This window comes from Ursus americanus, chromosome 6, assembly GCF_024610735.1.
Source record: "Ursus americanus isolate L20-20 chromosome 6, mUrsAme1.1.p, whole genome shotgun sequence".
Classification (NCBI taxonomy): domain Eukaryota; kingdom Metazoa; phylum Chordata; class Mammalia; order Carnivora; family Ursidae; genus Ursus; species Ursus americanus.
In genome coordinates this window covers 52,988,053-53,014,687 of record NC_142132.1, presented here as the reverse complement: position 1 = coordinate 53,014,687, position 26,635 = coordinate 52,988,053, and the positions used below count along the sequence as shown (strand labels likewise).

The 26,635-nt window shown below is 57.7% G+C and overlaps 1 protein-coding gene across 1 annotated transcript; it reads right to left on the bottom strand.

Annotated features, from left to right (window-relative positions):
* Positions 1–792: 792 nt before the first annotated feature.
* SPOCK2 (SPARC (osteonectin), cwcv and kazal like domains proteoglycan 2) lies at positions 793–26,632 on the bottom strand. The gene is made up of 11 exons (XM_045783396.2): positions 26,200–26,632; positions 12,908–12,916; positions 12,493–12,538; positions 12,135–12,249; positions 10,702–10,816; positions 8,999–9,113; positions 8,507–8,626; positions 7,764–7,982; positions 6,196–6,258; positions 4,657–4,794; positions 793–4,508 (listed from the first exon to the last, which is right to left on the bottom strand). The coding sequence occupies exons 1-11, from the start codon at positions 26,386–26,388 to the stop codon at positions 4,363–4,365; spliced, it is 1,275 nt and encodes a 424-aa protein (XP_045639352.1). The 5' UTR covers positions 26,389–26,632; the 3' UTR covers positions 793–4,362.
* Positions 26,633–26,635: the final 3 nt, after the last annotated feature.

Sequence of the window (26,635 nt, the reverse complement as noted above, 5' to 3'; positions counted from 1 at the left end):
CTGCATGCTGGGAGCAGCCCCTTGGCAAGACACATCCTTCCTCATGCTTCCTTCCAGGAAGATTCCTGGGCCTCTAAGCTGCCCTTGCAGGTGGCTGTGAGAAACAAGGAGGGGCAGAAAACCTCCCCCAGAAGGTAGGGATCCCTTTCCTTAGGGTCTGTTCTAGCCAGATAGGCAGAGCCTGCCCTGGCTGCGGGCTGGCAAGGAGGGAGGGGGTGAACTTGACATCACACATGGCTTTCACTGTTTAGAAAGCACGTCCACAAGTTATAAAAAGGGATCCTTTTGAGGTGAGTTCTTCTCTCCGTCTTCCAGATGATTTGCCGAAGGTCATGGTTAGCAAGTTCTAGGGCTAGAGTTGAGAGTGCCAAGAATTTGGGAACAGTCTAAATGTCCAAAAATAGGGAAATTATTCAACTCATTAAGTACATTCATATCATGGAATACAATGTAACTATTAAAGTCTTGAGGCAAGATTCATAGTAAGATAAATGGGAAAAGCAGGACGTGAGGCTTGGTCTCCGCTCTGCGGTAGGTATAGATGTCTTTACTGGCATATATACAAACACAGATTGCATGAGGATTGGCGATAATACCAAAAATCTTTCTAAGTTGCTCCTGGTTCTCCCCTCAGATCAGCCCCCCCCCCCGGCACCCCCCTCGGGGTCTCACACATGAAGGTGCATAAGGGGAGCATGCCGACCATGTGTCTGTAGCTGGGAGCGCATCTGGGAATGTCATTTTTGTGAAAATGGCACGGAGGGGCGGAGTAATCAGAACATCGCCAGTGGGTGATGTTTATAAAGTTTTTATTTTCTGTGTTCTTAAAAATAACATTTGATTTCCTTTATGCATGTGTGGAGTGTACTTGTTCCTTAGGCTGAGTAATAGGCAGATAAAGACAACACGAGGCGGGGTCCCCAAGTGGGGGGGGGGGCTGGGGGTGAGGGGCTGGGGGCACAGGGGAAGGGGAGAGGGTGGGGTGACTCACGGGACGCTTGAGTACCCATCAATGCACATACACGGTCTAACACTGTGTTTCTCGATTTTTTTAAGACATCTAAAATTACCGAAAGATACGATTTCAGCACTGAAATATACAGACGGAGATCCAAGCACTCGAACACGATTCTTAACTCTAAGCTCAGTTATTGCACGTTACACAGTTTACGCAGGCTTCAGGCTATAAAGCAGTTCGCTCTGCTTGGGACTTCCTCGGGATGTCTCGAGTCTCCTTTTGTACCCCCGGTGTCTCTTCCCTTTGACCCCCGCCAGCCCACGGCCTCACAATCTTGGCCCCAGGTGGCAGCAGACTAACCATCGTCCTCCCCAAAGGGCTGAGGTGAGGCTTTGGTGAAATGGAGGGTTCCCATGTGGGTCCCAAGGGACCCCACCCACTCAGAGGTGAAGTTGGAAGCAGACAGAGCTCATGAAAGGTGCAGGGGTGGCCACTAACACCAGGTGAGCTGGCATGGGGAAGGCAGTGTGACCACCTGTGGTCACAGCACCAGTGGGACAATAGGGGGCCGTCGTGATGCCCCACGGTGCCCTCGTCAACTTCGCCTTCCTCTTCCTCCTTCCTGAGCTCGAATGCCGTGCCTCCTTCCCCATCACCCTGAACCCTCTGAGTGGTCTCTCAAGGCACATTTGTTCTCTCCAACTCCAACTCCCCCATCTTGGACATACCCAGCTCTCCCCGCACCCATGGGTGAGGAGGCCTCGGGCAGCCAAGGGCAGCTCCGGGGCCAGGCAAGAAACTGCTCTGCAAATTTGGCTGAGCTCTTTTCAACAGAGCCCTAATTCCACTGCCTGCCTAAACCAGGGGAGAGAGAATATCCACGTAGAGGGACGTGGGAGGAGCTGGGTGGCAGGCAGCTTGGTCAAGGGCATGAATCCGAGGAGCCAAGGAAGACCCACCCTGCAACCTTGCTCACGAGAAAACCTGCAGCTCGTCGGACAAGAAGTCACTTGGAGGCTGTCAGCCCCCTGGGAACAAGCTGCTTCGTCTAGCTCTGGGGGCGGGGGTCTCAGTCTCAGAGAGTGGGGTGAAAAGCAGCGTAGGGGCTTCAGAGACAGGGCAGGGCTGGACCCCTGAGTCCCACCAGGGTCTAGTTCAGCGCCTTTTGCTTTCTTTCTACAACATATTTACAAGGTCATAAGAAACGTGCACAACCAGAAGACCCAGAGACACAGAGAGGGTGCTTGTGCCCCCAGGAGGGGAGGGCAACAGTGAGAGAGGGGTGCCCCTTCCTCTCCGCCCCCTCCCCACCCCGGAACGCCCCAGCCTCCTCAACAGCCGCTCCCAGCGACAGTTTCCAGAAGCCTCCGCTGGGGCAGAGGGAAGAGACAGACAGACTCCAATCCTAGCGAGAGCAGGAAGCTTCAAGTAGCTTGGAGAGAGGGGCGGCTGCTCAGAGAGCAGAGGGCGGTTCCCTGAACTGAGCCGGGGCCTGAGGGAGGAGGGAGGAGGGCAGGGAGGGCTGGGGACAGGGGAGACGGGGTGTGGGGGGTCTGGGGCAGCGCGACACCCTACCTGTGCTGTGTGCTGCGGGATGAGAAGCGGCTCACGGGGCTAACTGCGGTTTCGCTATTTTCCCCAGGACGGGACTGGGAAGATGTTGACTCCGGGGTACAGTCAAAGGGGCAGACAGGGTGAGGTTCTTCCATAGGGTCCGACGGACTCGGCGGATGCTGCCGAAGCCGGGCAGGGATGGGCTGGAGCCCTGTGCAGGGAGCCTTGCCCCGGGGCCCCACGGCGGCGGCCCACCTGGCACACAGGCACCCCTCCTCGCATCCCAGGCTCTCCCACACATTCACACACATACAGCTGCTCACACACACTCACACACGCACACACACTGCGCTCACCACGCACAGAAGGGCAGCAGAGGCCCAGGTCCAGGTTAGAAATTCTTCACCCAGGGTATTTAGGAATTTGCTTCAACAGGGAGAACAGGACAGATTGGGGAAGAAAACAAAACAAAAAACCAAAACATGGGGCCGAGTCTCATCCACTCTGGCTCCCACCTGGTAAGGAGATTTGGGGGAACAGGGAGGTGTGGCCCCAGTCCTGGCCCCTGACTTCGCCACTCCTGAACACTTTGGAGCCTGGAGAAGCCCCTCCACTACTGCAGCCTCAGGGGACCCTGAGCAGGGTCAGAGGCAAGGCCCTGGTGCTGGGAGACGACGGGACGGAAGTGGGCCTGGTGCCCCGTGCTGGAGGAGAGATGGAGAAAGGTCATGGGAAGTGGAGCTTTCCTGGCTTCTCCTTCCCCATGGCTCAGGGATAAGCCTCCCACTGGTCCGGATGGCAGAGGAGATGGGTGCACCCCCCCCCCAACCCCGCTGAGACCCAGCCTCTCCACCAGCTGCCCGAGCCTCAGGCTCCCAGAGCGGACCAGAGGGACAAGGGCAGTGCAGCAGCCCCACAAGGCCAGGCAGAGCCCACCTGCATAAGCACCGCCCCCTGCCTCCAGGAGAACAGTCCAGACCAGGCCCCCACCTGAGCCACAGGAAGGGACCGGGCTGTTCTAGGGTCTGGCACTCAGGGCTACCCAGCCTTGGCTCCGAAGAGCTCCTGCCAGATCTGCAAAGGCAGATCTTCCTTCCTCCTCCCTCTGCTCCACCCCAGCGGCTTGGTGGCCAGGCCTTCCCCTCCCCTGGCCTCTCAGCTCTGGCCATCCTAGCTCACGCGGGCCTGGGTTAGGAGACCAGTTTCTCTAGTGCTGGCGAGTCCAGCAAAGGGAAGGGGCTCACTGCGGTGGGTGTCCCAGCCCACGTCATCAGAGGCTGGTGCGGGTGTCACAGCCACACTGGCCCGGCTCCAGGAGGACCGCAGCCAGCAGGCAGGTCCCTGTTTGCTCCCCTGTGCAATGAGGACACCTAAAGGGGGGTGGGAGAGGGCAGGCAAGGGCAGGAGGAAGCAGGGCTGGTTGAGCCAAGGATAGCAATCGAGACAAGAAACCCCAGTCAGGGCGGCCCAAGGGCGTCGGGACAGGCCTGGAGGGGCTTGGGGATGTGGCAGGGGCGTCTCGTTTCATCAGTTTTGACCTTGTGGTGGGTGTATGTGTGTGGATGTGTGTACTCTAAACCCACAATCAATGGAAAGCAAACAACAAGGAGGTCTTTGGAGCGGTGTGGACCAAGGACACATTTGTCAGCGCATGCCACACTCACACACATTCACACGTCCGCACGCGTGCCATGCACACTCACACATCCAGTCCTCCCTGCTGGAGCCAGGGTCCTTCCGACTGTATTTTCCGGATCCATGCGTAAGCTGCCTGCTTCTGTCCAGGTCTCTGCTGGCCCGTCTCCCCTGGCCATCGGCACCCTGGCCTGCCACGGCTCCCCGAGGGCCATCTACCAGATGTAGCCTCCGTCGTCCGCTTCGCCCGCCTCGCCCTCCTCCTCCTCAGCCTCCTCGCCTGCTTCCTCTGTCTCCTTCTCCTCCTCGTCCTCCCAGCCGACACCACTCCCAAAGTCCCCTGAGAAGCCCACAATGTCATCTGTGAGGGGAACAAGCCGAGGGGCAGGTGAGGACCCCGCTGGCCGCCTCTCCTCCCTGCCAGCAGGACACATGGAGCCAGGTCCCCAGGAGCCCTCCCTGTGCAGGGCATGGGGGCGGGGGGGGGATGCTGTTACCCCGGCCCTTACCGCAATCGGGGCTGCCGTGCGTGCGGGTGCCCGTCAGCTCCAGGCCCAGCTGGTCCACACACCAGCAGTCACCACTGCTCTGGTCACACTGCATCTTCCGGTAGTAGCCGTCCTCGTCACAGCTCGGGATGAAGATTCCTGAACATGACAGGACCCAGCAGGGTCAGAGCAGGCGCCTTGGAGTGTGAGCTCCAGGTGGCCCCGGAGCCTGGGGCACAAGCCAGGGTCCAGACCCCCCCCAAGTGCAGCCAGCCCAGGTACCAGCCTCCCGACAAGCCCAGATGTCCAGGGCTGGACGCTAGCATTTCTTCTGGCTCGACTGATTGGAGCCGGAAACACCTGCCTCCCCAATGTCATCGTGCTCCCGCAGCTGCCCCTGGCCCTGCTGTCCTCTGTCAGCAATGCCCAGGCTTCTCCTCTCAGCCTCAGGGCCCACCTGCTCTCCCTCAGACCCTGGCACTGCGGCCCCTCTGTCCACCCGACAGACTTCGGAGAGCACCGACCCAGAAAGAGACTCTGCCCCTTTCGGGGAGGCGGGTGAGACACACATTGAAATGACAATTCCAGGTACTGTAGGACCCTGAGGCCCAGTGAGTACGCTCAGGGGACACAGACCCTAGAGGACTGCTGCCGGGAGGGAAGAGCGTGGCTTCCTGGCAGAAGGAGCACTAACGCCCAATCCCGAAGGCCACTGGGCTCTCGGTCAACAAGGCTCTGTGGGGTGGTTCTGGCATTGGGTCCCACATGTGCTGGTCTCGTGGGCCCAGATAAATACCACGCGGCTCTCAAGTCGCTACGAGGTCCCATGGAATCCGCCTCTTGGCCCTCTGTCCCTCAGCCACCATGATCCAGCCATGTGGGACCTTTCTTTCTGTTTCCCAAGAACCTCGAGCTTTCTGCTGCTCTTCGCAGCCTCATTCTCATCTCTCAGGTCTTCCTTTGAAACTAGCTCCCCCAAGAGGCCTTTGCAGATGCCCGGGCTAACGCCTACCCACGGTGCTGTCCCTCGGCACTATACATACACAAGCCACCGTGGGTAGGTCTGTCTTTTTGGGGAGCCAACTGGTGTACTGTGTTTTCCCAAGTAGCCTGTGCGCTTTCTGAGACCAGGGACCAAGTCTGTCTTGCCCACCAGTTCCGACCTGGGCCGGGGCTACTGTTCCCTCTGGGGCTGGCGCTCGAGTATTTGCTGCAGACATGAACGTCTGCTACGGAGGGGGCTCACCTGAGTTTTGCACGTACCCCCCTGCTGAAGTGGATTGAGTGGAGGGTTCTAGGAACCTTCTGTTATCCCATTCTCCAGCCCCAGAATGGATGGACACCAGATGAGTGCTTAAAACATATTTATTGGTAGGAGACTCTGTCCCACCACAAGGATAAGAACAGGAAGGGAGTGCCCTTTCCTGTCTTCCTAGGCCGGGGACTCCTCTGGGCTCAGCTCTTCCTTAAGGCCCAGGGGCTGGAGTCTCTGGGCCTCAGGGGGACCCTGGGGCACCCCTCCCCTGTCTCCTCCAAGCCCAGCCCAGCCAGCCCTCTCACCTGGCTTCTTCTTGGAAGCCTCCTGGATCTGGATGCGCTCCAGCTCCGCCAGGCAGGGAGGCTCTGTGGGGAGAGATGCAGCCTCTAATGGGGGCCATCCCGTGGTGCTGGTAAGACTCACAGTGTAGCCCCCAAGGCTTGGAAACCTAGGCAGGAGGCTCTGAGATGAAAATACCCAGGCTTTGATTTGGGGAAGCCTCCCGGTGGTACTGGATGCACGAATCTTTTCAAGTTCCCAAAAACTGACACGGGGCTCTGCAAGATTAAAAAAGAGCTCCAACTGGGGGAGGCCATTCCATGGCTGTGGCATGGGCTGAGGTGCCCAAGAAGCCCAGGGCCCCTGAGGATATTGGGAACTCATGGGATAAGGACGCAGGGTCCAGAAGAGTGCACAGATTCCACAGGGGAGAGGCCCAAGGGGAAACACAAAGCCAGAGGGAAGGTTAGACAGAAGCTCGAAAACAGGGACGCCTGGGTGGCTCAGTTGGTTAAGCATCTAACTCTTGGTCTCAGCTCAGGTCTTTATCTCAGAGTCGTGAGTTCGAGCCCCATGTTGGGCTCCACACTGGGCATGGAGCCTAGTTAAAAAAAAAAGAAGCAACAGTAGCCCAGACATAACTGCAGCCGAATCTAACTTGCCTGTCACCTCGAGAAGTCCCTAGCCCTTTGCAGCAAGAGGCCTGGCTGACGGTAAAATGAGATCAGTCTCCAGCCTCCTGCCCAAGAAGGCTGCTGTTCAGAACTGACAGAATGAGCTTCAAAGGCCTAGAAGGTGAAAATGCTGGAAGACGGGGCAGGTGGGGTCCCTAAAAGTGACCAAGACCCCACATACTGACAAATGGATATGGGATTGACACAGTGCTCTGCACCTAGATTTTCTCTGTTCACCCTCACAACAGTCTCCCAGCCAGGTGGTATCTCCCAAATCAGATGAAGAAGCCGAACCTGAAAGATTCAGTGCCTTGCCCAGCGTCCCAAACCAGCGGATGGTGGAGCCCGAGGGGAAGGCTCGGCCTCAGGCTGACGCTGTGCTGCCTCCACTGCACGGCTGCTGTGGGAACCAGGCAGGACAACCGAGAGGGAGCACCAGGGCCTCCCTTACCTCCGGGCCAGCTGGTCAGCTGACCCCCGGGAACCTCAGTTTCCCCACTGATGTCGGTTGCCACCTGGCCTGGATGATCCCTGAGCACATGCCCAGCTCTGGTTCAGGATATAGAAAGCTAGCAAATGATGTCCTATCTCTAAGGCTGATGATCACAGATTTGGGGTAAATACTGTGAGATGTGCCCAGAAGTGGAATCATTGAGAAGCCAATATAGCTTCAGCAGGAGGACGCAGCAGCCCTCTCCAAGGCCCCCAGGGACCCTAGAAATTTTACATTTGTAGTTTTTACTTTCCCAATGTGCATATGCTTCAGGACCCATAAAATCTGGATCACTGAGGAGCTTGCCAAGGAATGGAGTTAAAGTGCTGGTTTCCCTGGGTCTCTAACAGCTGGAGAGGGTAGGAAGCAGGTGAGCTAGGGGCGGGGCCAGTGAGGGGTGGGGCCAGCCAGGGGCCACACTCACTCTCCCTCCAGAAGCAGAAGCACCACTCAGCGGTGGAGACACGGCCGTCCTTGTAGGTGTCGCAGGAATTGAAGAAGGGACGGATGCAGACCTCATACTTGTCCAGGTTGATGGCGGCCAGCTCCGTCTGGTCCAGGAAGAGGTCAGCACTGGTGTCCAGCTTGGAGAACATCCAGCCAATGGAGTCCTTGCAGCTGGCCCCCAGGCTCTTGTCCAGCCCTGGGGAGAAGGCCAGGTTCAGGCACGCTCAAGGCAAACCCCTCCAACCAACTCTCCACCCATCCCTCCACCTCTCCATCCATCCAGGGGCAGGGGCAGGGCAGCTCAGAATGTAACCGTGGGAGTGAGAAACTCAAGAATGGCCGAAGGTTGGTCCCTCTGCCTCTACACAGGACTGCACCTAAGCTATTCAGAACTGTGTCTGGAAAGCCCTTCAGGGAAGATAATTTCTTGCCTTCTCTTGGTAGGTACTTCAAGCCTACCAGGCAGCCACACCTGACAGGAGGGACAGCAGCCATGAATATTTTAGGGTTTAAGCTCCTTCCACCTCTTTCTAGAAGATCTTCCAATAGCTAACCCAAACCCCTCCTGTCTAGTTGGAGCCTCCTTCTCCTTGTCCTGGGGCTTAGGCCCTTTTTGAGGCTCAGAGTCTGGCAGGAGAGAACACAAGGCAGGCTGGCCCAGGGCACACCTGTCTCCCCATTGCCCTCCCTCCTCCCAGGCAGAGCAAGCAGCTTCTGTACCACTGGCCAGGTTGGCCCCACTGCCGGCTGAGCCATTTTGCTTGGCGTTCTCATGAAGGAGCTGGAACCAGTCCCGCAGCCGGTCCCCCAGGTCAGCTAGGTCTTGACCTGTGCAGGTCTCTGCAGTGGGCAGAATGGGGAGAAAGGGGCGTGGGTGAAGGTGGGGTGAAGCGCAGCATGGTCTCAGCTTGGGAGGCTGCCCTGCAGGCCAGACGCTGGGCAGTGGTCAGGAGGGAAGGGGGTGAGAAATCAAAGGCCCCCTCCCATCCTCTCCCATCTTCCTCCCCCCACAGCCCCTAGCACTAAAATCACACAGCGCATGCTCCCTATACCCCCAGGCCCACAGGTCCTCAGGCCTGTCCCAGTTTTTGCCATCCCCCTTCCTGCTCTGTGAACCTCTCTTAGCATCCCAGAGCCCTGATGGAGGCGCCCCAGGAGGTACCGGCAGGGAGGCCTCCCCCAGCCTGGCTGGGGCCCAGCACTCCTTGTTACCTGGCTTGCCATCGGTGGCAGAGGGGGAGGCCTGCTCTGTGGGGCAGGGGCAGGGGCCCTCACATCTCACGGTCAGCTGCTTGCTGCTCAGGCACGCCTGCTGCTCCAGCTTGCACTGCACGAGAAGAAAGGTGGGGTTCCGTGATTGGGGGGGGCGCACCCATGGCCACTTGTAGCTGGGGTACTTCGAGCCTGTCAGGCAGCCACACCTGACAGGACGGACAGCAGCCAGGAACAGCATGGAGGGCTAGCCCTCCGGGTCCCTCTGGGAGGCCAAAGGTACACAGTGTTGGGGGGCAGCAGGCCTGGAAAGGGGTTCCCAAGGATTCAAAGGCTCCCATGAACCCTGGTCTGCATTTGCTAAACGTCTCCGCACATTTATCTTTCCCAGGACACCAGTCTCCCCACGCCCTCACCCCCACCCACACACCTCCCCTATTTAGCTGCCTATTGCCCCCATCTCCTGGCTGTCTGTCCTATCTTCCTTCTTACCACAGTCCCTCGGTCCTGGGGCACTGGCTGCTGGCCCCTCCCTCAGTGGTCTTTCCACAGTGACCTCCGATGGGCTCGCCCAGCTCTCTGGACAACAGCTGCCAGTCTCTGCTCCCATCTGCTAACTCCCCCGCCTTTACTAAAACCCCCTGCCACAGCTGTCTGCCGAAGCCAGCCTCGGAGAAGGTCTCATCCACTCCCTGCCCTTAAAGTGTTTTCCTTGGTCCTGTCTGGTTCATCCCCGGGGGATGACAGCTAATGAGAAGGGGTCGTAGTGTTTTATATTATCTCCCTTGACCTTGACGGCTCAGCAGAGAACACGGAAGCTCAGAGAGGCCTAGTGACTTGCCCAAGGCCACGGGGCTGGGATGGAAGCCAGACTCCCCCATGACCTCTATGTCCCTGCAGGACAGCTCCATGACCCTCAGACCAGAGCTTCCTGCCCAAAGCTCGCTCTGCCCTCCTGCCTCCTCAGTGTGGCTCTGCCCTCAGCCTCTGGCGTAATCTCTCTCCCACAGCCTGGGACTGTGACTCATAAATCTGCATGTCCCCCCGAAAGCGTTCCTAAGCCCTAGAACCCAATACTAGCTGATAGCGCCCTCCGAAAACTAAGCAACTCCCGACTCCCGGCCGCCAGCAGAAGCTGCATTTCTGCGGTCCTTCGGAGTTTATAAAATGCTTCCGCGGATGTCTCATTTAACCTTCATAAAAATCCTAGAGGGTAGGGATTCACTCCCCACAACCACCATTCCCTCCCACATGGCCGTCTCACGGAGGATCTTCTTCCGCCCCAGAATGCCTGGTGCTTGCTGGTGGACACCGTCCCCTCTGGGTGGAAATCTGCCTGTGGGAAGCTCCATCCGTCACCAACCCCCCACAACTGGGTGACAGGGCTCTTTCCTTCCAGAGCCCTGAGTACCTTCTTGAGGACCTTACCTCACTTACTCTGACTCGCAGTTACCTACCCACCTGCGTCTTCCAAGCCCCACTGCCCAACTGCCAGGGGGCGTCTGGCTCCGACTCTCAGGCAGCCCCAGCCCAGGGCTCAGGCATCCCTTCTACGGTCGGCCACACCGCATGCCCTGACCGAGGACATCTGGCCCTGTGTCAGCACTGGGAGCCCCCCAGGGGACGCTGGTTGCGTTGTCCTCTCAGCTCCCCGTGGTTTCGGGTGTCAACCCAGCCCCCCACCCAGGGCCAGGGCTCCTCACCACTGAGCTGTAGGTGTGGCCATCGGAGCCACAGACCGAGGCGAGTGGAGCCATGTGACAGGGCTTGCAGATGGTGTCTTTGTTTCCAGGGAGCTTCAGGGCAGGCTGCTTGATCCTACAGGAGGACAGAGATGGGGAGGGCATGGGGTGAAGGCGAAAATGAGAGAGGGACACACAAAGGGAAGGTTCAAGAGTCTGGTTCTCACAGGAAGCCGGCGATCTCCAGCACCGGCAGCCTCCTCCCTGTCCCTGCCCACCCTCCCCATCAGCCCCAGCCAGACCCTCGTCCAGCTCCTAAGGGCGGATGGAGCCGACTGCGCAGGGTACAGACCCCCAGTTCCCCCTTTCCTGTGCTTACTGAGTCCAGCAGGGCCTTCAGGCAGCAACTCCAGGCCTGACTGCAAGATTTAAAAAGGAGTCCCACCTCACATAAGGGGTCACACCAAATCAGAGGTTGCAAACTAATGGCCACCACACATCTGGCCAAGCACATATCTGGCTAGGAGACTCATTTCGTGTGGCCACCAAAGGTTTTTGTCTCTGAGTTATTCACCAATATTTACAAAATGGAAGAGTCCCCATAAAAACGTGGATTCCTGGAGAGAGGGGAGGGAAATGGGACCTTTTCCAGGGGTCTTGGATCCTGGCAGGTCTTGTCCTTGGGCTGGAGCTAACATCTTTCCCTCTTCTGCAAGCTTCAGAAGCTACAACCTTAAATATTTCATTAAGTCAATGCATGTCAGAGCTGGAAAGAATCTCGACTATCTGGGCCAACCTATTTGTCTTATGGATATGGACACCGAGTCCCAGAGAGGAGAGATGCCTTTCCCTGGGTCCTACACTTGGTGATGGATCTCATAGAGTGTGGTGGTCTTAGAATATGTCCTCAGATCCCTTGGCACTCCTCCCTTCAAAAGGTAGAGTGTAATTCCCTTCCCCTAGAGACTTGCTGCTAACAAAGTGGCAGAAGTAACAATGTATGATTTCTGAGACTAGATCGTAAGTGACATTGTGGCTTCCTCCGTGTCCTCTCTCTCCTTTGGATGTCCCACTGAGGGGAAGCCAGCTACCATGTGGTGAGGACACTCAAGCATCCCCATGGAGAGAGGTCTATGTGACTAGAACCAACAGGCATGTGAGTGAACTTGGAGGTGGGTCCTCCAGCCCCAATCCAGCCTTCAGATGATGCAGCCCCGGCCAGCACCTTGACTGTAACCTCATGGCAGACCCTGAGCCAGAACCACCCAAGAGAGCCACTTCTAGATTCCTGCCCCTCAGAAACGGTGTGAGATAATACATTTGTTGTCTTAAGCACAAAGTTTTGGGGACAGGTCGTTTTTTAGCCATAGATAGCTGCCACACAGAAGTCAATCAGGCAGGCCCTTGCTATTTAAGCAACGCCCCCAGAACGCCCAGCTCCCCAAGGCCCTCACCTGTGCTCTAGCTTCTTGCGACTGATGCACACGGCCCGCTGGTAGCCCTGGGCGATGCACACCTTGTGACGGCTGCACTTTACCTTCTGGCAAGGGTCCTTGGTGGTGTCCAGGGCTGCCGGGACACAGGGCCAGAACACAGGTCACCTGGAAGTCAGGGCCAGAGACCCCAGGAACCCCCCAGCCCCACTTCTGAGCCAAGAAGCTCCTCTCTGCAGCAGCCCTAACAACCAGAGCTCCTCAGCTCTGAAGCCCCACTCCCAACAGGGGCTGGCAAGGCCATGGTTGGCACGTGCCCTTGGGCCTCAAGTCTTCACGGTTGTCAGTCATATTCCCTCCCCTGGGAGGGGCACGTTACCTTCATCTCCTTGCTGATTGTCTTCCCAGCTCTTGATGTAGTCATCCTAAGGAAGGACAGAGAAACAAGAAAGAAGGGAAGGGCTGAGATTTATGTCCTAGAGCCAAGGCTCAGCTCCAGGGCCAAGAGGGAAGAGGGCTGGACCACTGCTCCCACATGTTAATTGCCATCAGCCCAGCAGCTGCCCAGATGACCCCTGGCCACCTGAGCTCTGCCAGCTGCCTCCCCCAGAACTCTATCCCCCTAAACCCTTATCCGGAATCCCTTCCAGCCTCTCCCCTATGTTCCTTACCCCTCCATCCAATGCTGGGTGCTGCAGGGAAGGAGAAGGCAGGGAGAGGGTGCAGAGGGAGAAGAGAGGAGAGTGGGGTGTGGGGCTGCACATACAGGGTGGGGCCCCCCTGGCAGGACTCACCTCCACCTCCTGGGGATCAGGAAGCAGCAGCAGCAGGCCACGGGCAACGGAGCAGGAGGAGGGAAGGAGAGATGGGGATTTTAGTGTGAAGCCCTCCCTCAGACCACATGGTCCCAGCATTCCACAGGCCTCATCATGTGACCATACGCACTGAGCAATGCTCTTTGATTGCTATGGCCCCCTAAGCTCTGTGGTCTTCCATTGGAGGACAGTATTCCTGTGTCTTCACTACAGGGAGCTTAAGGCCTGGGCCCACTCAGGGTTGGCTTTAGGAGCACTGGAGGTGAGACCATGGCTTTGAGAGGGCAAGGCCCCATCTCTCCATTGCCCTGGCCTGACCATTAGGACAGATGTCTAAGGGACCCACACTGCCCGGGAACAGTGATTCTCACACCTGCCCTAAGTATCCCAGAAATGCCACTCTCTCCCTCTGCCACGGTCCCTCCCTTGGCAGTCCCCTCTTCCGCCCCTGCCACCCTGTGAGTGGGGCGAGGTGGGGGGCCTCTCTTCCACCGCACGGGGACTGTTTTTCACTCAAGGTCTGACTTTCTTGTAGGGTTCAGATGGTGCCCTGAGAGAAAAGGGGGCTGCAGTCCCTCCCAGTGTTGATGGTTTCCTTGGTTACCATGGTCCAACTGCAAATCCTCAGATCCAGAGGACCCTGAGAAAGCCCTCTGAGATCATCTGGCCCAGCCCCCTGTGTGTGTGGGAGAGGCCAGACAGGACATGACCCACCCCAGATCCCAGTGTCTCAGAACCCAGGTCTCCCGACGCCCAGCACAGACCTCTCTTCTGGCTACGACACACAGTCTCCACAACCTAAGGCACCCAGAAGCAGCTCCTGCCCTGCTCCAGCCACGGGGGCCTCCCCTGGGCCCATGGGCCCACTGTGGCCAGAGGCAGAGCAGCTCACACCCAGCCTAGCTCCCTGGCACTGAATCCGCAGCTCCCTCCGGTTTCCCCACTAGCCCTCCTGGGGCAGAGGCAGCTGCTGACAGCCCGCCAGCACACAGCTCCCAGGGTACTCCGGGTGGAAGGGCCATCCGGCAGGCTGGGAGACGGCTTCTTGGGACTGCCAGCTGGTGGTGCCAAGGAGCCAGCTGCTGCTCTCCTCTGCACGGGCCTCTGGGAGCTGGGGTTCAAGGGCTAGAAGGAGCCACCTGGTGCTGCGCCCTTCATCCTGAGTCCCACGCACCCAAGGATCAGAGCTATGCAGGGATGGGAGGCAAAGGCCCACTGTGGGGTGGGGGCGGGAAGGGGCCAGACACCTGTCCAGCCTGCAGAAGAGGGCCTGGGGCTCCTGCACCAGAGGGCTCCCGCACGGGGGCAGCAACAAGCACGAAGGAGGGCATCCGCAAGTGCTCTGAAAGCCCAAAGGCTCCCGGTCGCTGACATCCCCCCTGGAAGCTCACAGTCATCAGAGGAACAGGCAGGGACAAGGGCCTTTGTCAACATGGCCTCCTGGGCAAAGGCCAGGAAGGGGCCAGGAACAAGCAGGCAGCGGGCATCATCCCCAGGTGGAGCACACCGTGGCCACGTGCGTACCCTCACGTGTGCTTCTGCACATGCCTGTGCATTCGTGAGGGCCCCGGGTGCACACATGCACACCCATGGGCACATAGCCTAGAGCGCGAATTTGAGCAGGTGTGCAAGTCCCATCTGTGAGCATGCGCACACAGACACACACGTGAGGACCAGTGCACACCGGGTGTGCGTAGGAAACAAGGACACTTCGAGGCAGCTCACCCAATGCCAGATGGTTTTTATCCAGAAATGAGGTTAACAAAGCCCACTTCTGTGGGCAGCCCCCAGTTTTCACACTTGGGCGCCAAGGCCCTCCCTCAGGTTTGGCCTTCTTGTCTCTTCCACAGAGAGAGAGAGAGAGAGGGCGAGGCAGGGGCGGGGAGGAAGGGGAGGGCAGACAGAGCAGCAGGCCTCTCCCCACGAGGGGTGCACTGCACCAGCTCTGTCTGTCTTGCTTTCGTGTGCCTCTGTGTGTCTCTTTGTCTGTCTCCTCTCTCTCTCTCTCTCCTAACCCTTCACTCCTCCCATGCCGCCCCCCCCCCCCCGCCGCCGCCCCCGCCCCCGCCCCGACATGCCCAAGCAGCTCTCACTCCCAGGAGAGTGCGAACAGCCAGCCAGGGAGGGCACTGAGGAAAAGAGAGGGCCCAGGGTCACACAGTGCCCACACATCCCTTACCAGCACACCTCGGACAAGCACCTTGACCTCTAGGAGCTCAGCACCCAACTCCTAGAACTCCTCAGAGATTAAAGATGGTGTCTGCAGAGTGCCTGGTGTCCAGAAAGCACTCAGCTAATACAAGCTGTTATAGCAGAAGAAGAGACCAAGGACTCTGGGTGGAGGGGCAGGAAACAGGCAGGGAGAGGCCCCATGAGGAGCCCCTGCATGTGGAAAAGGCAGAGCTCCCCGCTCCCCGCCCCAGGGAGAGCAGAGAGCAGCGGGGTGTGAGGAGAACAGCCCTGAGGCATCCCTTGGGGAAGGGTGACAAGGTCCTGCGGGCAGCACGGGGGGGGGGGGGGGCAGAGTCCAGGGACACATTTAGGGGTCCCTGAGGTCAGGTGTGGGCCAGCACCATCTATAAGCTGAAAAGGAGGTGTTTGTTGGCAAGTGTGAATAATGCCTTTCAATGCTATGGCGTCTATTTATGGCACTAAATGTGCTTATTAGCAGTTGTGACAAATGGTCCCATAAAGGCACAAGGGTCTTCTCAGGAAACAGGAGGCCTGGTTCTGTCCTGGCTCTGCCGCCCATCGATCATGTCCTCCCCTAAGAATCGAGGATTTGGAAGAACCCATGTCCAGTGCTCTGGAGCGAGGGCCAGGCCAGAGGGAAGGTGGTCCTAGGCTGAGATCCGCATTTCTGGGCAAAGAAAGAGCATGTCTGTTTCACCTGGTTGGTTTCAGCAGCCGTGACCACCCCCGTGCCCCGTGGTGCTCCGCACAGTGGTGCTGCTGTGAAGGAGGCAGGACCAGTAGGATCAACCCCATAGAAAAGGAGGAAACTGAGGCTCAGAGAGGCAGAGCACCTGGCCAAGGGTCAGAAGACAGATGAAGAGCCAAGCCAAGATTCCTTGGCTGACCTGGTCTGCATACGCGAGGCCTCTCTCACTGAGAGAGGAACAGTCTTGCACTGAGCAAGGGGGTGCAGAAGAGGTGGGGAGGGCTCTGCCCCCAGAGACCACTCTCAGCTTGGCTCCTCTGTGCCAGGTGGATCTCAGCAACGGCCGCACATTAGAATCACCTGCCTGTTGCCCAGAGCCTCCTGAGCCCACTGGAACCTTCCAGGGGGGTAGAACTGGCCGAGCTCCCACGGGTGCTGAGCCGCTCTCAGGGGCGGGGTCCTGCCAGCTCTGCATCTGAGGTCTAAGGCTCTCCTCATCTCCTCTGGCATCGTCACCTCTACCACGTCACCTCTACCACGGGGCCTCGGGGAGGAAAAAGAGCAGCTACTCCCTCCCTCTCACACAAAGCAGATGCTCAGCGCTCGAGGCACAGGCTGACTCACTGGGCCCCGGGCTCCCGGGCCTTCTCCCCTGCAATGCTCATCACAGCACCATCTCCAAGCTGACAAGAGCAAAGTGAAGGCTGCCCTTATCATCCCCACATCCTGTGCACCCCACCCCATTCTCCCCAACCAGCGCCCCCTGCACCGGGCCCCCCTCCCGCCCTGCCAGGCCGGTCTCCCTGTCTTTTGTCCTCCACACCGCTGCAGCTGCAGGGATCCTTCCAGACACAATCCCGACCACGGCTCTCCCTCCTTAAAACCCTTTACAGAATATACTTCGCTCTCATTTTGAAAAAGTCTTCAAGGTTAGTAAGTACAAAGGATTCGTACCAAAATGCTAAAGGTGATTTCCTCCAGGGGATAGAAATACAGAGAATTTTGACATCTTTCTGCCTTTTGCCAAGTCTCCACATTTTTTACAGTGTGAACATGTTTTACTTTCTATTTTTTTAATTTTTAAATTAAAAAAAAAATGTTAAGTAAGCTCTGGGCTCAACATGGGGCTTGAACTCACAACCCCGAGATCGAGTCACATGCTCTACCAACCGAGCCAGCCAGGTGCCCCAGTGAACATGTTTTACTTCCTAATGAAGGGAAAAAACTACAATAAATATTATATTTAAAAACCCTCACTGGGACACCTGGGTGGCTCAGTGGGTTAAGCATCAGCCTTCGTTTCAGGTCATGATGGGGTCCTGGGATCGAGTTCCCACATCGGGTTCCTTCCTCAGTGGGGAGCCTGCTTCTCCCCCTGCTTGTGCTCTCTCTCTCAAATAAATAAATAAAATCTTAAAAAACCAAAAAACCAAAAAACCTCACTGGTTCCCTGTCACCTACAGAAGAAAGTCTCTCTTCCCCTGATCTGTTCCTGGCCAGACCTTGGCACGGCTTCCTTCCTCATGCGGAATATGTGTCAGCATCCAGCTCCAGGACTTCTATTCATCTTTCAAAACCCAGCTCGGGCGTCATCTTCCCTAGCGCAGCCCCAAGCCCAGCTCTCCTTTAGGCTAACTGCCCCACTTACACCACATAATGCCGTTGCTTCTGCCCGATTGAGATGTCCAGTTCCTGGAGGGCAGACACCCTATTAAATTCATCTGTCTATGCCCAGGACCTAGCACATAGTAAAAATACTGCTAATGACAGCTAACATCTTTTCAGCAATTAGCACGTGGCAAGCATTGTGCTAAGCACTTTATATTCATTGGCTCAGGTACTCTTTACAACAACCCTAAGAGAAAATTACTATTGTTATCCCCATTTCTCAGATGATAACACTGAGGCTTGGAGACATGAAGCGACTTAACGCAGGCTCACATGTCAACTGCACAGCAGAAGAGTACTAGCACCCCCGGAACTGTGATTCCAGAATCTGTGTCCCTAACCAGAGCTCCGTAAACCCATCAACTTTAGCGGGTGAGGAACATCCCAGGCCAGGTGCTGAACCCAGAGGTCCGATCCCAGCTCAGGGGTGGTTCCGCCCACCACACCAGCTCTGCTCCACGCCCTCGGCAGGGAGTCCTGGAGCCAGCGGAGGGGCTGGCAATGATGGGGAGAGACACCTGGACACCGCCTTCTCCAGAAACTTCCCAGAAATGCCTTCCTAAGCCCCTGGTTTAGCTGGTTTGGAGCTCACCCATCTCCTGCTTTGATCTCTGCGGCTCCCGCGGTTGCCATGGAGACGGGGCCCACCGTGCCAAGCTGGGGGAGAGATGGTGGTAAGTGCGCAGGCCTAGCTGGGCTTAGGGGGCACACGCTGGGTGTTTCCAAGCGCTGTTTACTTCCTGTCATTTTAATTAGCACCCAAATCACCGGCTCACTTCACAGCTTGAATTAACCCAGTCTCTCCCGGCCTCTCCATCTGCTGAGGAGGACGGGACACTGCCATAAATGTAGCCAAAGAAGAGTAGCACCACCCCCGCCCGCCCGAGGCCCTGATTGATTGGACTAAAAGCACCTGGGCAAATCTCCACCTGCCTCTTTGCATCACAGTGTGATGGGGAGACCGACCCCCCACATGCACCAGGGCACAGGGTCCCCGTTTGGCCTTGCCTCTGACTGCCAGCAAGATGGCAGGCTCCAATACTGCCCTCCCCGGACCCTACTCCCTCAGTCTGTGACACAGGCTGACTCCCTTGCCTCCCTCCCCAGCTGCGCAGGGACCCGGAGCAGTGTCTCAGGGGACCTGATGAGCTATGGCACTCTAGACTTTCAAAAGCCACAGCACGGGGCCGCCGAAGCCTGGGTTCTCTGGCACACAGGGTGGGAGCCTAGGGGAGGGGGTGGGCCAGAGGCACTCTGGGGGCTCATGGTCATCAGGGGCCTCAAATATAGACTTTTGACATTGTCACCAAATGCGGCCGCGGCACACCGACAGGACCAGAAGATGTGCATCATGAGATTTTAAAGAAAGCACAACTTTTGTAACCTTGTGATGGCATTTCTTCATTTTTTACTAGATCGAGAACCTCTCAAAATGGACGTGGGCCAGGCCTCTCGAACCTCTGAAAGGCACTGTGCCCAGCATTATTCTTGCCTCATTCCTCAGGCGAGGGAGCCTCCGACGGAGCCCAGGCCCCTGGAGAAGGCCCAGGAGTGGGGGCACTTGCGGCTGGGGCCTCTCTGGTCCCTCCCTGCAGACAGCCAGTGGAGCACGGAGTGAGGAACCCAGAAAGTCATGAGGAGGGTCAAGTGGGGGCCATCTAGGCTCCTTCTCAGCTGAGGACTGACACCTCCATCACAAGGCCAAGCAGAAGGCTCCTTGAGGGGGCGCCTGGGTGGCACAGCGGTTAAGCGTCTGCCTTCGGCTCAGGGTGTGATCCTGGCGTTATGGGATGGAGCCCCACATCAGGCTCCTCCGCTATGAGCCTGCTTCTTCCTCTCCCACTCCCCCTGCTTGTGTTCCCTCTCTCGCTGGCTGTCTCTACCTCTGTTGAATAAATAAATAAAATCTTTAAAAAAAAAAAAAAAAAAGAAGGCTCCTTGAGGAGGCCGTGGCCGCCCTGTGGAGTATGTGAAAACGGGGGCAGTCGTTAAATATTTGTCCCCCTCTCGGAGGGAAGGGCAGAGGCTGTGTTAGGCCTGCACAAACAGAAGGAGACAGGCATTTGGGAGACTCTCGGTCTCCCCCCACCCCTTGGAGGAATTTCCTTGGAAGGCAAAAATGTGCTTATCACTCCCAGCATGCCAGGGGTTCCACCTGGCCTCAGGTATGCAAGCAGCAATGCCCCCACTCCATGCGCTTGACCTCTCCACTACTCGGGGCATCTCAGCCACCCCCACACACACAAAAACACCCTCCTTGGGTTTCTGGTTCTAGGCAGCAGCCCCAGGGGCCCATAAAGGGCAGAGAACAGGGGAGGGGTGCAAGGGAGATGGGGCCTGAAATTCTATTCTGGGTTGCCTTGAGGCCTTGTTTTCCCTTCTGGAACATGAGTGGAAGCAGGATTTAAAGCCCAGGGATCTCTGCGGAAACACAGGCATGGTGTGGGGAAAGAACCCCGGGCTGAGAAGGGAGAACGGTTCTTGGAGCCTGCACCTCTCTGGGTCTGCGTCTCCATCTGGAAAATGTAGGGGCTTAGTGCCACTGAGACTCCACGGTCCTGCTCTCCCAGCTCTTCCAAACCGAGAACTCAGGCTAGGGGGAAAGAGCCTGAGTAAGTTCAGACTCTTCTATGTGTTCCAACCCGTGCAAGGGAACAAGAGATCAGGGGAAGAGCCAGAAGGTTGCATCCAGGCAGAGGTAAGACACTGGCTGGGCCCGGCTTGTCCTTTCAGCTGAGTGAAGCCTTCACCTCTTTTCTGATGTCAGGGAAGGGAGCTGGAGGGGCTGGAGATCCTGCCTTGGGGAATCCGTTCTCCACCTGCAGGAGTCCTGTGCTTACCTACTCACAGGTCTGATAGGTGGATGGATTGCTCTGTCGGCATACTGAGGATGGGTGGGAGGCGGAAAAGGGGAAGCTGGTTGCAGCCAGGCCCAGGCCCACAGACACAGGCGCGGAAGGACAGCAAGGGGACAACTTTCCTTCAAGATGTCATTCACTCCCTTATCCTACAAATGAATCACTGGAAAGTCAGGGTGCCAGGGCTCTAGTTTGACTGTCTCCACCTTTCGGGGTCCAGAAAGAGGAAGAGATCTCCCCAGATCACAGGACAGGTGAGTTGAGATCCTTTCTGGCCCATTCCATAATGCGCGCATTTACACTGAGCACTACAGTGTGCACACAGAGCCCGCTGAATGCTCCGAGCACGGGGTGGTAAGGTACACAAGTGGTCTATCCCCAGGTCCTGCCCTCGGGGGCTTAAGCCACAGGAGGAACGTGTTAAGCACACAGTAAAATACCAGTCGGAGCACTCTTCAGAGACAAGTGCGAGCGTAAGGGAGGCCACAAGCCAGCGCCATCAGGTGCCAACTGACCTTCTGGCCAATAAATACCACGGGAACCCTGGGGAGGGGGCTATGCCTGCAAAGGAATGCTGTTGAGCCCTTCGGAGCTAGGAAGCTGTCCCATTTCCAGAACCACATCACCCTACCTCCCGCGGCAGGCCCTAGGTCTGCCCCCCAATGTAAGCTACAGCCGTCTATCCACACCCAAAGAAGACCCATGTTATCCCTGCAGGGAAACCTATGCAGGGTAGGATGACCATCTCTTGGTGTTTGCCCCAAGATGCCATCAGGCCCCATTCCTCAGCGTTCCCTGTCTCTGGCTAATACATGCCCTACCCTGATTTGGTCACGAATACTTCCTCAGGAGCAAAAAGAAAATCCGTTCCCTAAAGCCAAAGACGGTGCTGCCCCGCTTGTGGAAGGGTGGAGGGGGTGGGGGGTATATCTGCAGGTGAAGGGGCTGTTGGCTGGCTCTGGCGCCATCTTCCTGGAGTCCTAGAAAGCCAAGGGCTCTGTGGAGGCTTCTGACTAGGCAGCTGATTAAACCAACAGGGAAACCGAGGGCCAGAAACGTGAAGTGGCTCTCACAGGTCACACAGCTAGCTCTGTCCTCTCCTGAGGAAGACAGGTTGAGTGCTCTCCCAGGGCTCTTGGGGCATGGGGTAGGATGGAGCTCTTCCAGTCTTCCAGACAGCCTCTGACCTCCTGGAGAATACGAGGGGTGGTGTTGATCTTTCACCGTCTTCAGCCTGCCTGGAAGGTGAGAGGACCATGCAGCAGCCTCTCCAGGTAAAGAGTGCTCTTCTCTCGCTCTCTTCCCAAGGCTTGGAGCCCTGCCGGGTGTTCAAGTGTCCCTCACCATCCTGACACGGCTCTGGGAGATGCCAGCCCCTCCAGGTGGAGAGGAGTCAAAGTCAGAATGGAGGAGGAGGCCAGGGAAGGACTCAGCCTCCCATCCCCAAACCTCAATTATGGAATCCATTCTGACCCAGTTTGGGGTTCTTCTCACGCACCCACACTTATTCACAAACATCTGTGCTGCTCATTCCCACACTTGCATTGGTTTAGGTGTGTGGAATGGGGAGAGGGGAGGGGTGGTGAGAAGGGAGCCCCTTTGTGGCTAAAACTTGTTACTGGCTTACTTGGCAATCATAAAAATCTGAGAAGCATGAGTAGCCAGCAGGCCCTTCTTCCCTGGGTCAAGGTGAAGCCCCTCGCACAGGGGAGGGGCTCAGATCTGCAGGGAATAAGTGAACACACATCAATGTCTTTCTCATGGAGACTGAGGCTCGCTGTGGGCTAGCCCCAAAGTTGATGGTCCATCCAGGTAGTTTTCCGTGGGGGCTTGGGGCCGGGGAGTCCTGCCTGTTTGGATGCCCTCCGGCCCTGTGACAAAACGCCTCCGTGCTGACGCATTGGTTTTGGTCTCCTTGCCCGCTGGAGAGGTAATGTGACGTACCTGGCATCACGTGGCCAGCCAGTGGCAGAGCCCGAACCTGCACCCAGGCCTTCCAGCTCCTAGGCCTGAGCTCTCCCAGCACACTGCACTCCCACCTCTCCTGGGTAGACAGCTGCCTTAGGGCTGTCGCTAGCTCAAGGGGCGGGGAGGGCAGGCTGGTGGCGGGCCCGCTGGAGACACTGCGGGCTCTGGCCCACCTTCCCGGGAGGTGCTACTCCAGCCCAGGGCAACCGTGAGGCTCACAGGGCACAAGCGGGGGTAGACTTTGTTCTTCAGGATAGACTCTTCCTCCCCATTTGTCCCTAAGGGTGAGGCCTCGAGCTCCCTGAAAAGCAGAGTTGAATCAGATGACCTGGATTCAAATCCCAGCTCTGCCACTTTCTAGCTATTTGACCCTGCGGTACGTTACTTAACTTCTCTGCGCCTTCCTTTCTTCAACCATAGAATGCGTGGACCACCACAAAATGATAACTAGCTCCCGGGGGGTTGAGGGGCACGAGAGACAATGCCTATCGAGTGTTTCCTGCAGGGACCGGCAGATGTAAGCCAGCGCTCACCGCGGTGATTTGACGCGGGTGAACGGTGTGCCTCCTGGGGCCCAGGCACCGTGCTAGACACCCGTCCATCTCATGAAAGTTTAACAGAAGTGGAGTATAAAGCAGGGAAGAGCCAAGAAGAAAAAGAATGTTCAGTGCTGCCTTGCCCGGCTCTTGGAGCCTGCCCGGAAGAATGCTGCGTAATGGGCCTGGCTCCTCTCACGTGTCCGTGTCTAGCTACGAGGCCCTGGGCACTCTGTTCTAGACCTGCAGTAAAATCCCACCCGGTTCTGCAGGGAGTGAAGCCGGAGATAACAGCGCCCGGGGAGCAGGCCTCTGAAAGGCCCAGGCCTGCCCCGGGGGAGGGCACAGCCAGATCACAGCCTCCCCCTCTCCTCCGGCCTGAAATTCTCTCCTCCCTGGCAGCGAAGCACCGGGCATTAGAGGGAATCTACCCCAGCACGGGGTGCGCAGCCCGGCACCCACTGGAGGGGAGGATTACTCTGCTGCTAAACCCTGCCTCCCTCTAATCCCCGTGCTCAGAGAAAGAATGCTAAACTCAACATCCCCCCCCAACCAGCTCACCAATCGGAGCACCTGCCCCCGCTTTCTTCCTCTTCTTTGTCCTCCTGACCTCTTCCACACGATGCCCCAATCTTCCCCCCTCGATGCGGTCTGCACCATTTCACGAGACGTGCCCCTCACCTACCGTAGTGACTCTTCCATCTATGCCCCAAGAACATTCCACTCCTCTTGCTTGCCTCCCTTCTACTCAGGCAAACTGGGGTCCTGCGCCATTTTGTGGTTATGAACAAGGTTCTGGTACAACCTGGCAATGCCTTAGAGGTTCAAAAGAACTTCCATCTCTCCTTTGAGGATCCAAGGAGCATATTTGCAAGAAAGCTAGCCTGAGGAAATGGGTATAAAGCCCTATGCTACTGTGCCCAACCAGAGGGCCTTCAGGCTTTAGAGCAGGAAGTGGGGTGTCTACTAAGAGAGGAGGGATGAGAAGGATCTGTAGTACCAGCAGAGTCCCTGTGGGCAGTGTGAGCACCGCACAACTCCAGGGGGCACCATCACATCTGGCACCTCCAGAGTTGTGCAATGCAGTGGTTCTGAGCTAGCAGCCTCCTGCCCTTCTGCAGAATCTGCCAACGGATCCCCAAAGCCAGACCCTCCTGCCCAGCTTTCTCTGGCCTCCTTCTCTCCCTGATCCTGTCTTGCCACAGCGAAGGCTACTTTAGATGGGGTTTTAGAGGACATCTGCCCTATTAAGGCCTCAGGCCACCCAATTTCATACACGCCCTAAAGCTTTCCATGAATCTGCCAGGGTCAGGCCCTGCAGAATTTATAATCTGGTGCCTTTCTTCTGATGAGCATGGGAGGAAGGAGGAAATGATTGGCACCAATACAGGGAGACAGGTGGGCAGCCATGTGCCAGGGGGTCAAGCAGTCAGTCATTTATCCTCACCCACAGAGTTGGCTATTGGAAGCAGGTGGAGGAAGGGAGATGGGGAGGCATCTTTATTTTTAAACCTTTCCCGTTCCGATAAGCATTTCTTTTCCCTCTGACCTTCACCAGTCTCACTTTGGAAGATCAAACAGCCAGCTAGTCAGAGGGAGGCCTGGACCAGTGACACATGGATTTGGGATGGACCAGCCTGCTGCCGCCCCCTCGCTGCCGTGGCCAGGCTGCTTCCCAGGCAGCAGCAGGAGACTGCTGCTAATCTGTGCTGGGCCTGCAGGGGCCCCGGAAAAGGCCTTGCTGGGCCTCCTGCCTCCCTCAGTTGACCCGCGGTGGGTGGGGCAAACTGCCCACTCTGGGGCCCAGGCCCCTCTGCCCCAAATGACCTGGCTGCATGCGATTCTTTCTGATCAATTACAACCTACCGGTTAGACTTTGAAGAGAAACTGTCACTTGTCTCAATGATAACAAAAAGATCCGTATCTCTCCTTTTCCCATCATTTGGCTGAGATCATATGAAGTATGTGTGTTTTAAACACATTTCTAAGGAACTTCTGGATGCACACAATTTAAGAGAAGATGAGAAAGGTCATGGTGTGGCCAGTGTTGTACCAGGTGGGTCTGATGAGGGAATTTGGCAAATGAGAAGCGAGAAGTGGGGTCGTATTAGAGGCTTTCTGGGGACTGGCTGGCATCTGAGAGCACTAGGTGGCCAAGACCAGCATTCTTCTCCTCCGGTGCACCCGCATCCGGGCCCATCCTCCACCTCACACCCGGCCCCCTTCTCCGGGTTCCAGCCACGCCCTCCATTACCCCCCCCCCCCCCCCCCCCCGCCTTCAGCTCCTACTTCCCCCTTCTGGGAACGCAGCCTCCGGTTTCCCCTCTGATCTACAGGTGCTCGTAAACAAAGTGCTGCAGCAACGCCAGCTAGTCCGCAGCCGCCTCCCCAACCCCCACCAGGCTAAATATCGCCCAAGGTTAAGCCAGGGTTCGGGCAGGCGTCCCCGAAGGGACCCCAGACCCAGCTCCTGGGCTCTCCCCTTTGCTTTTCCAAGCCCACCGGGCTACGGAGTCTTTCCTCCGGATCGGAGCCTCTCCCTTCTCTGGGCCCGGCTCCCCCACGAAAGGCTGGTCCTTGAGCTAGCGCCACTCTGCATGGGGACCCCAGACCTGGCTCTGGTGGCCCGCCGGAGGTGGCCTCGGCTGTTTTCACTGCCGTCGCCCGCCCCCAATCATGGACACGCCTTTCACCATGTCGCCTAACGAGGATTGCTAGGACACCTCCCCCCAACCCCAACTCAAAGCCCCGGCCAAGGGCTCTGTCCCCTTCTGTCCTCACTCCCCCAAAGCCCAAGGTGGGAATAGAGGGCACTCGCGCAAGACGATGCTACCTACCCGCCGGCCGCACCCAGACCTGCCCCTTCTGCAGTGCCCCGTATGTGGAGCCTGCAGCATCCACCCGGCTGGTGGCAGGCCTGGGGGCCTCTTTTTTTTTTTTTTTTTTTTCCCCACCAAAAAAGGAGGGGAGCCGGTCAGGGGTTCAGCCGCAGCCAGGGCCCCCACCCCTTCCACCCTGCACCCCTCTTGCCTCCCGCGCCCCTCTCCGCGCCCGACCTGCAGTGGAGACCGTGTCTGGAGCGCGCGCCCCCGGAGCAACTCCTTGCCCGGGACTCGCCCGGGGAGGCTGTGGGGCTTGGGGTCCCGGGCCGGGGGTTCTCGGGGAGGGGGCGCCGAGCTGGGCCGGCGACGGCTGGCGGGAGCGGGTGGGTGCGCGTTGTTTACTCTCGGTGCGGTCAGCCGGCTGGCCTGCGGAGCCCGTGGCTGCGACGTGCAGCCGCCGCTCCCGGCTCCTGGGGCTCCGCTCCGAGCCTTCCTCCCCAAACCCGCGCCCCTGGCCGTCGCGGCCCTGCAGACTCACGTCTCGGAAGCGGTTCCAGTGCTTGATCTTGCCGCTGTACTGCGAGATGGACGACAGCCATTGCTCGTCCTCCATGAAATTGCCGGGGGTCTCGCCCTCCTTGAGCCCTTTGGCGTCGCCTTCGGCCAGGGCGGCCGCGGCGAGGAGCAGCAGCGGCAGCACCAGCCGCCCGCAGCCCGGGGCGCGCATCGTGGTCCGGGTCCGACCTGGGGTGGGGGTGGGGGTCTTGACTTCTGCAGTATTTTAATGTCCTTCTTCCCACCCCGCGGTTGGCGAAGCAAACGCTGTCGTCTTCCTCCGCCCTCCTCCTGCGGTGTGACTCCGGTGACAGACGGATAGTGGGTCGCGGCTGAAATGTGACCTGGTTAGGAGATGCACTTGTCTGAAAAAGCCCAGCGCTGGACGCGGAGAGGGAGAGAGAATCAGAGAGGCTGCG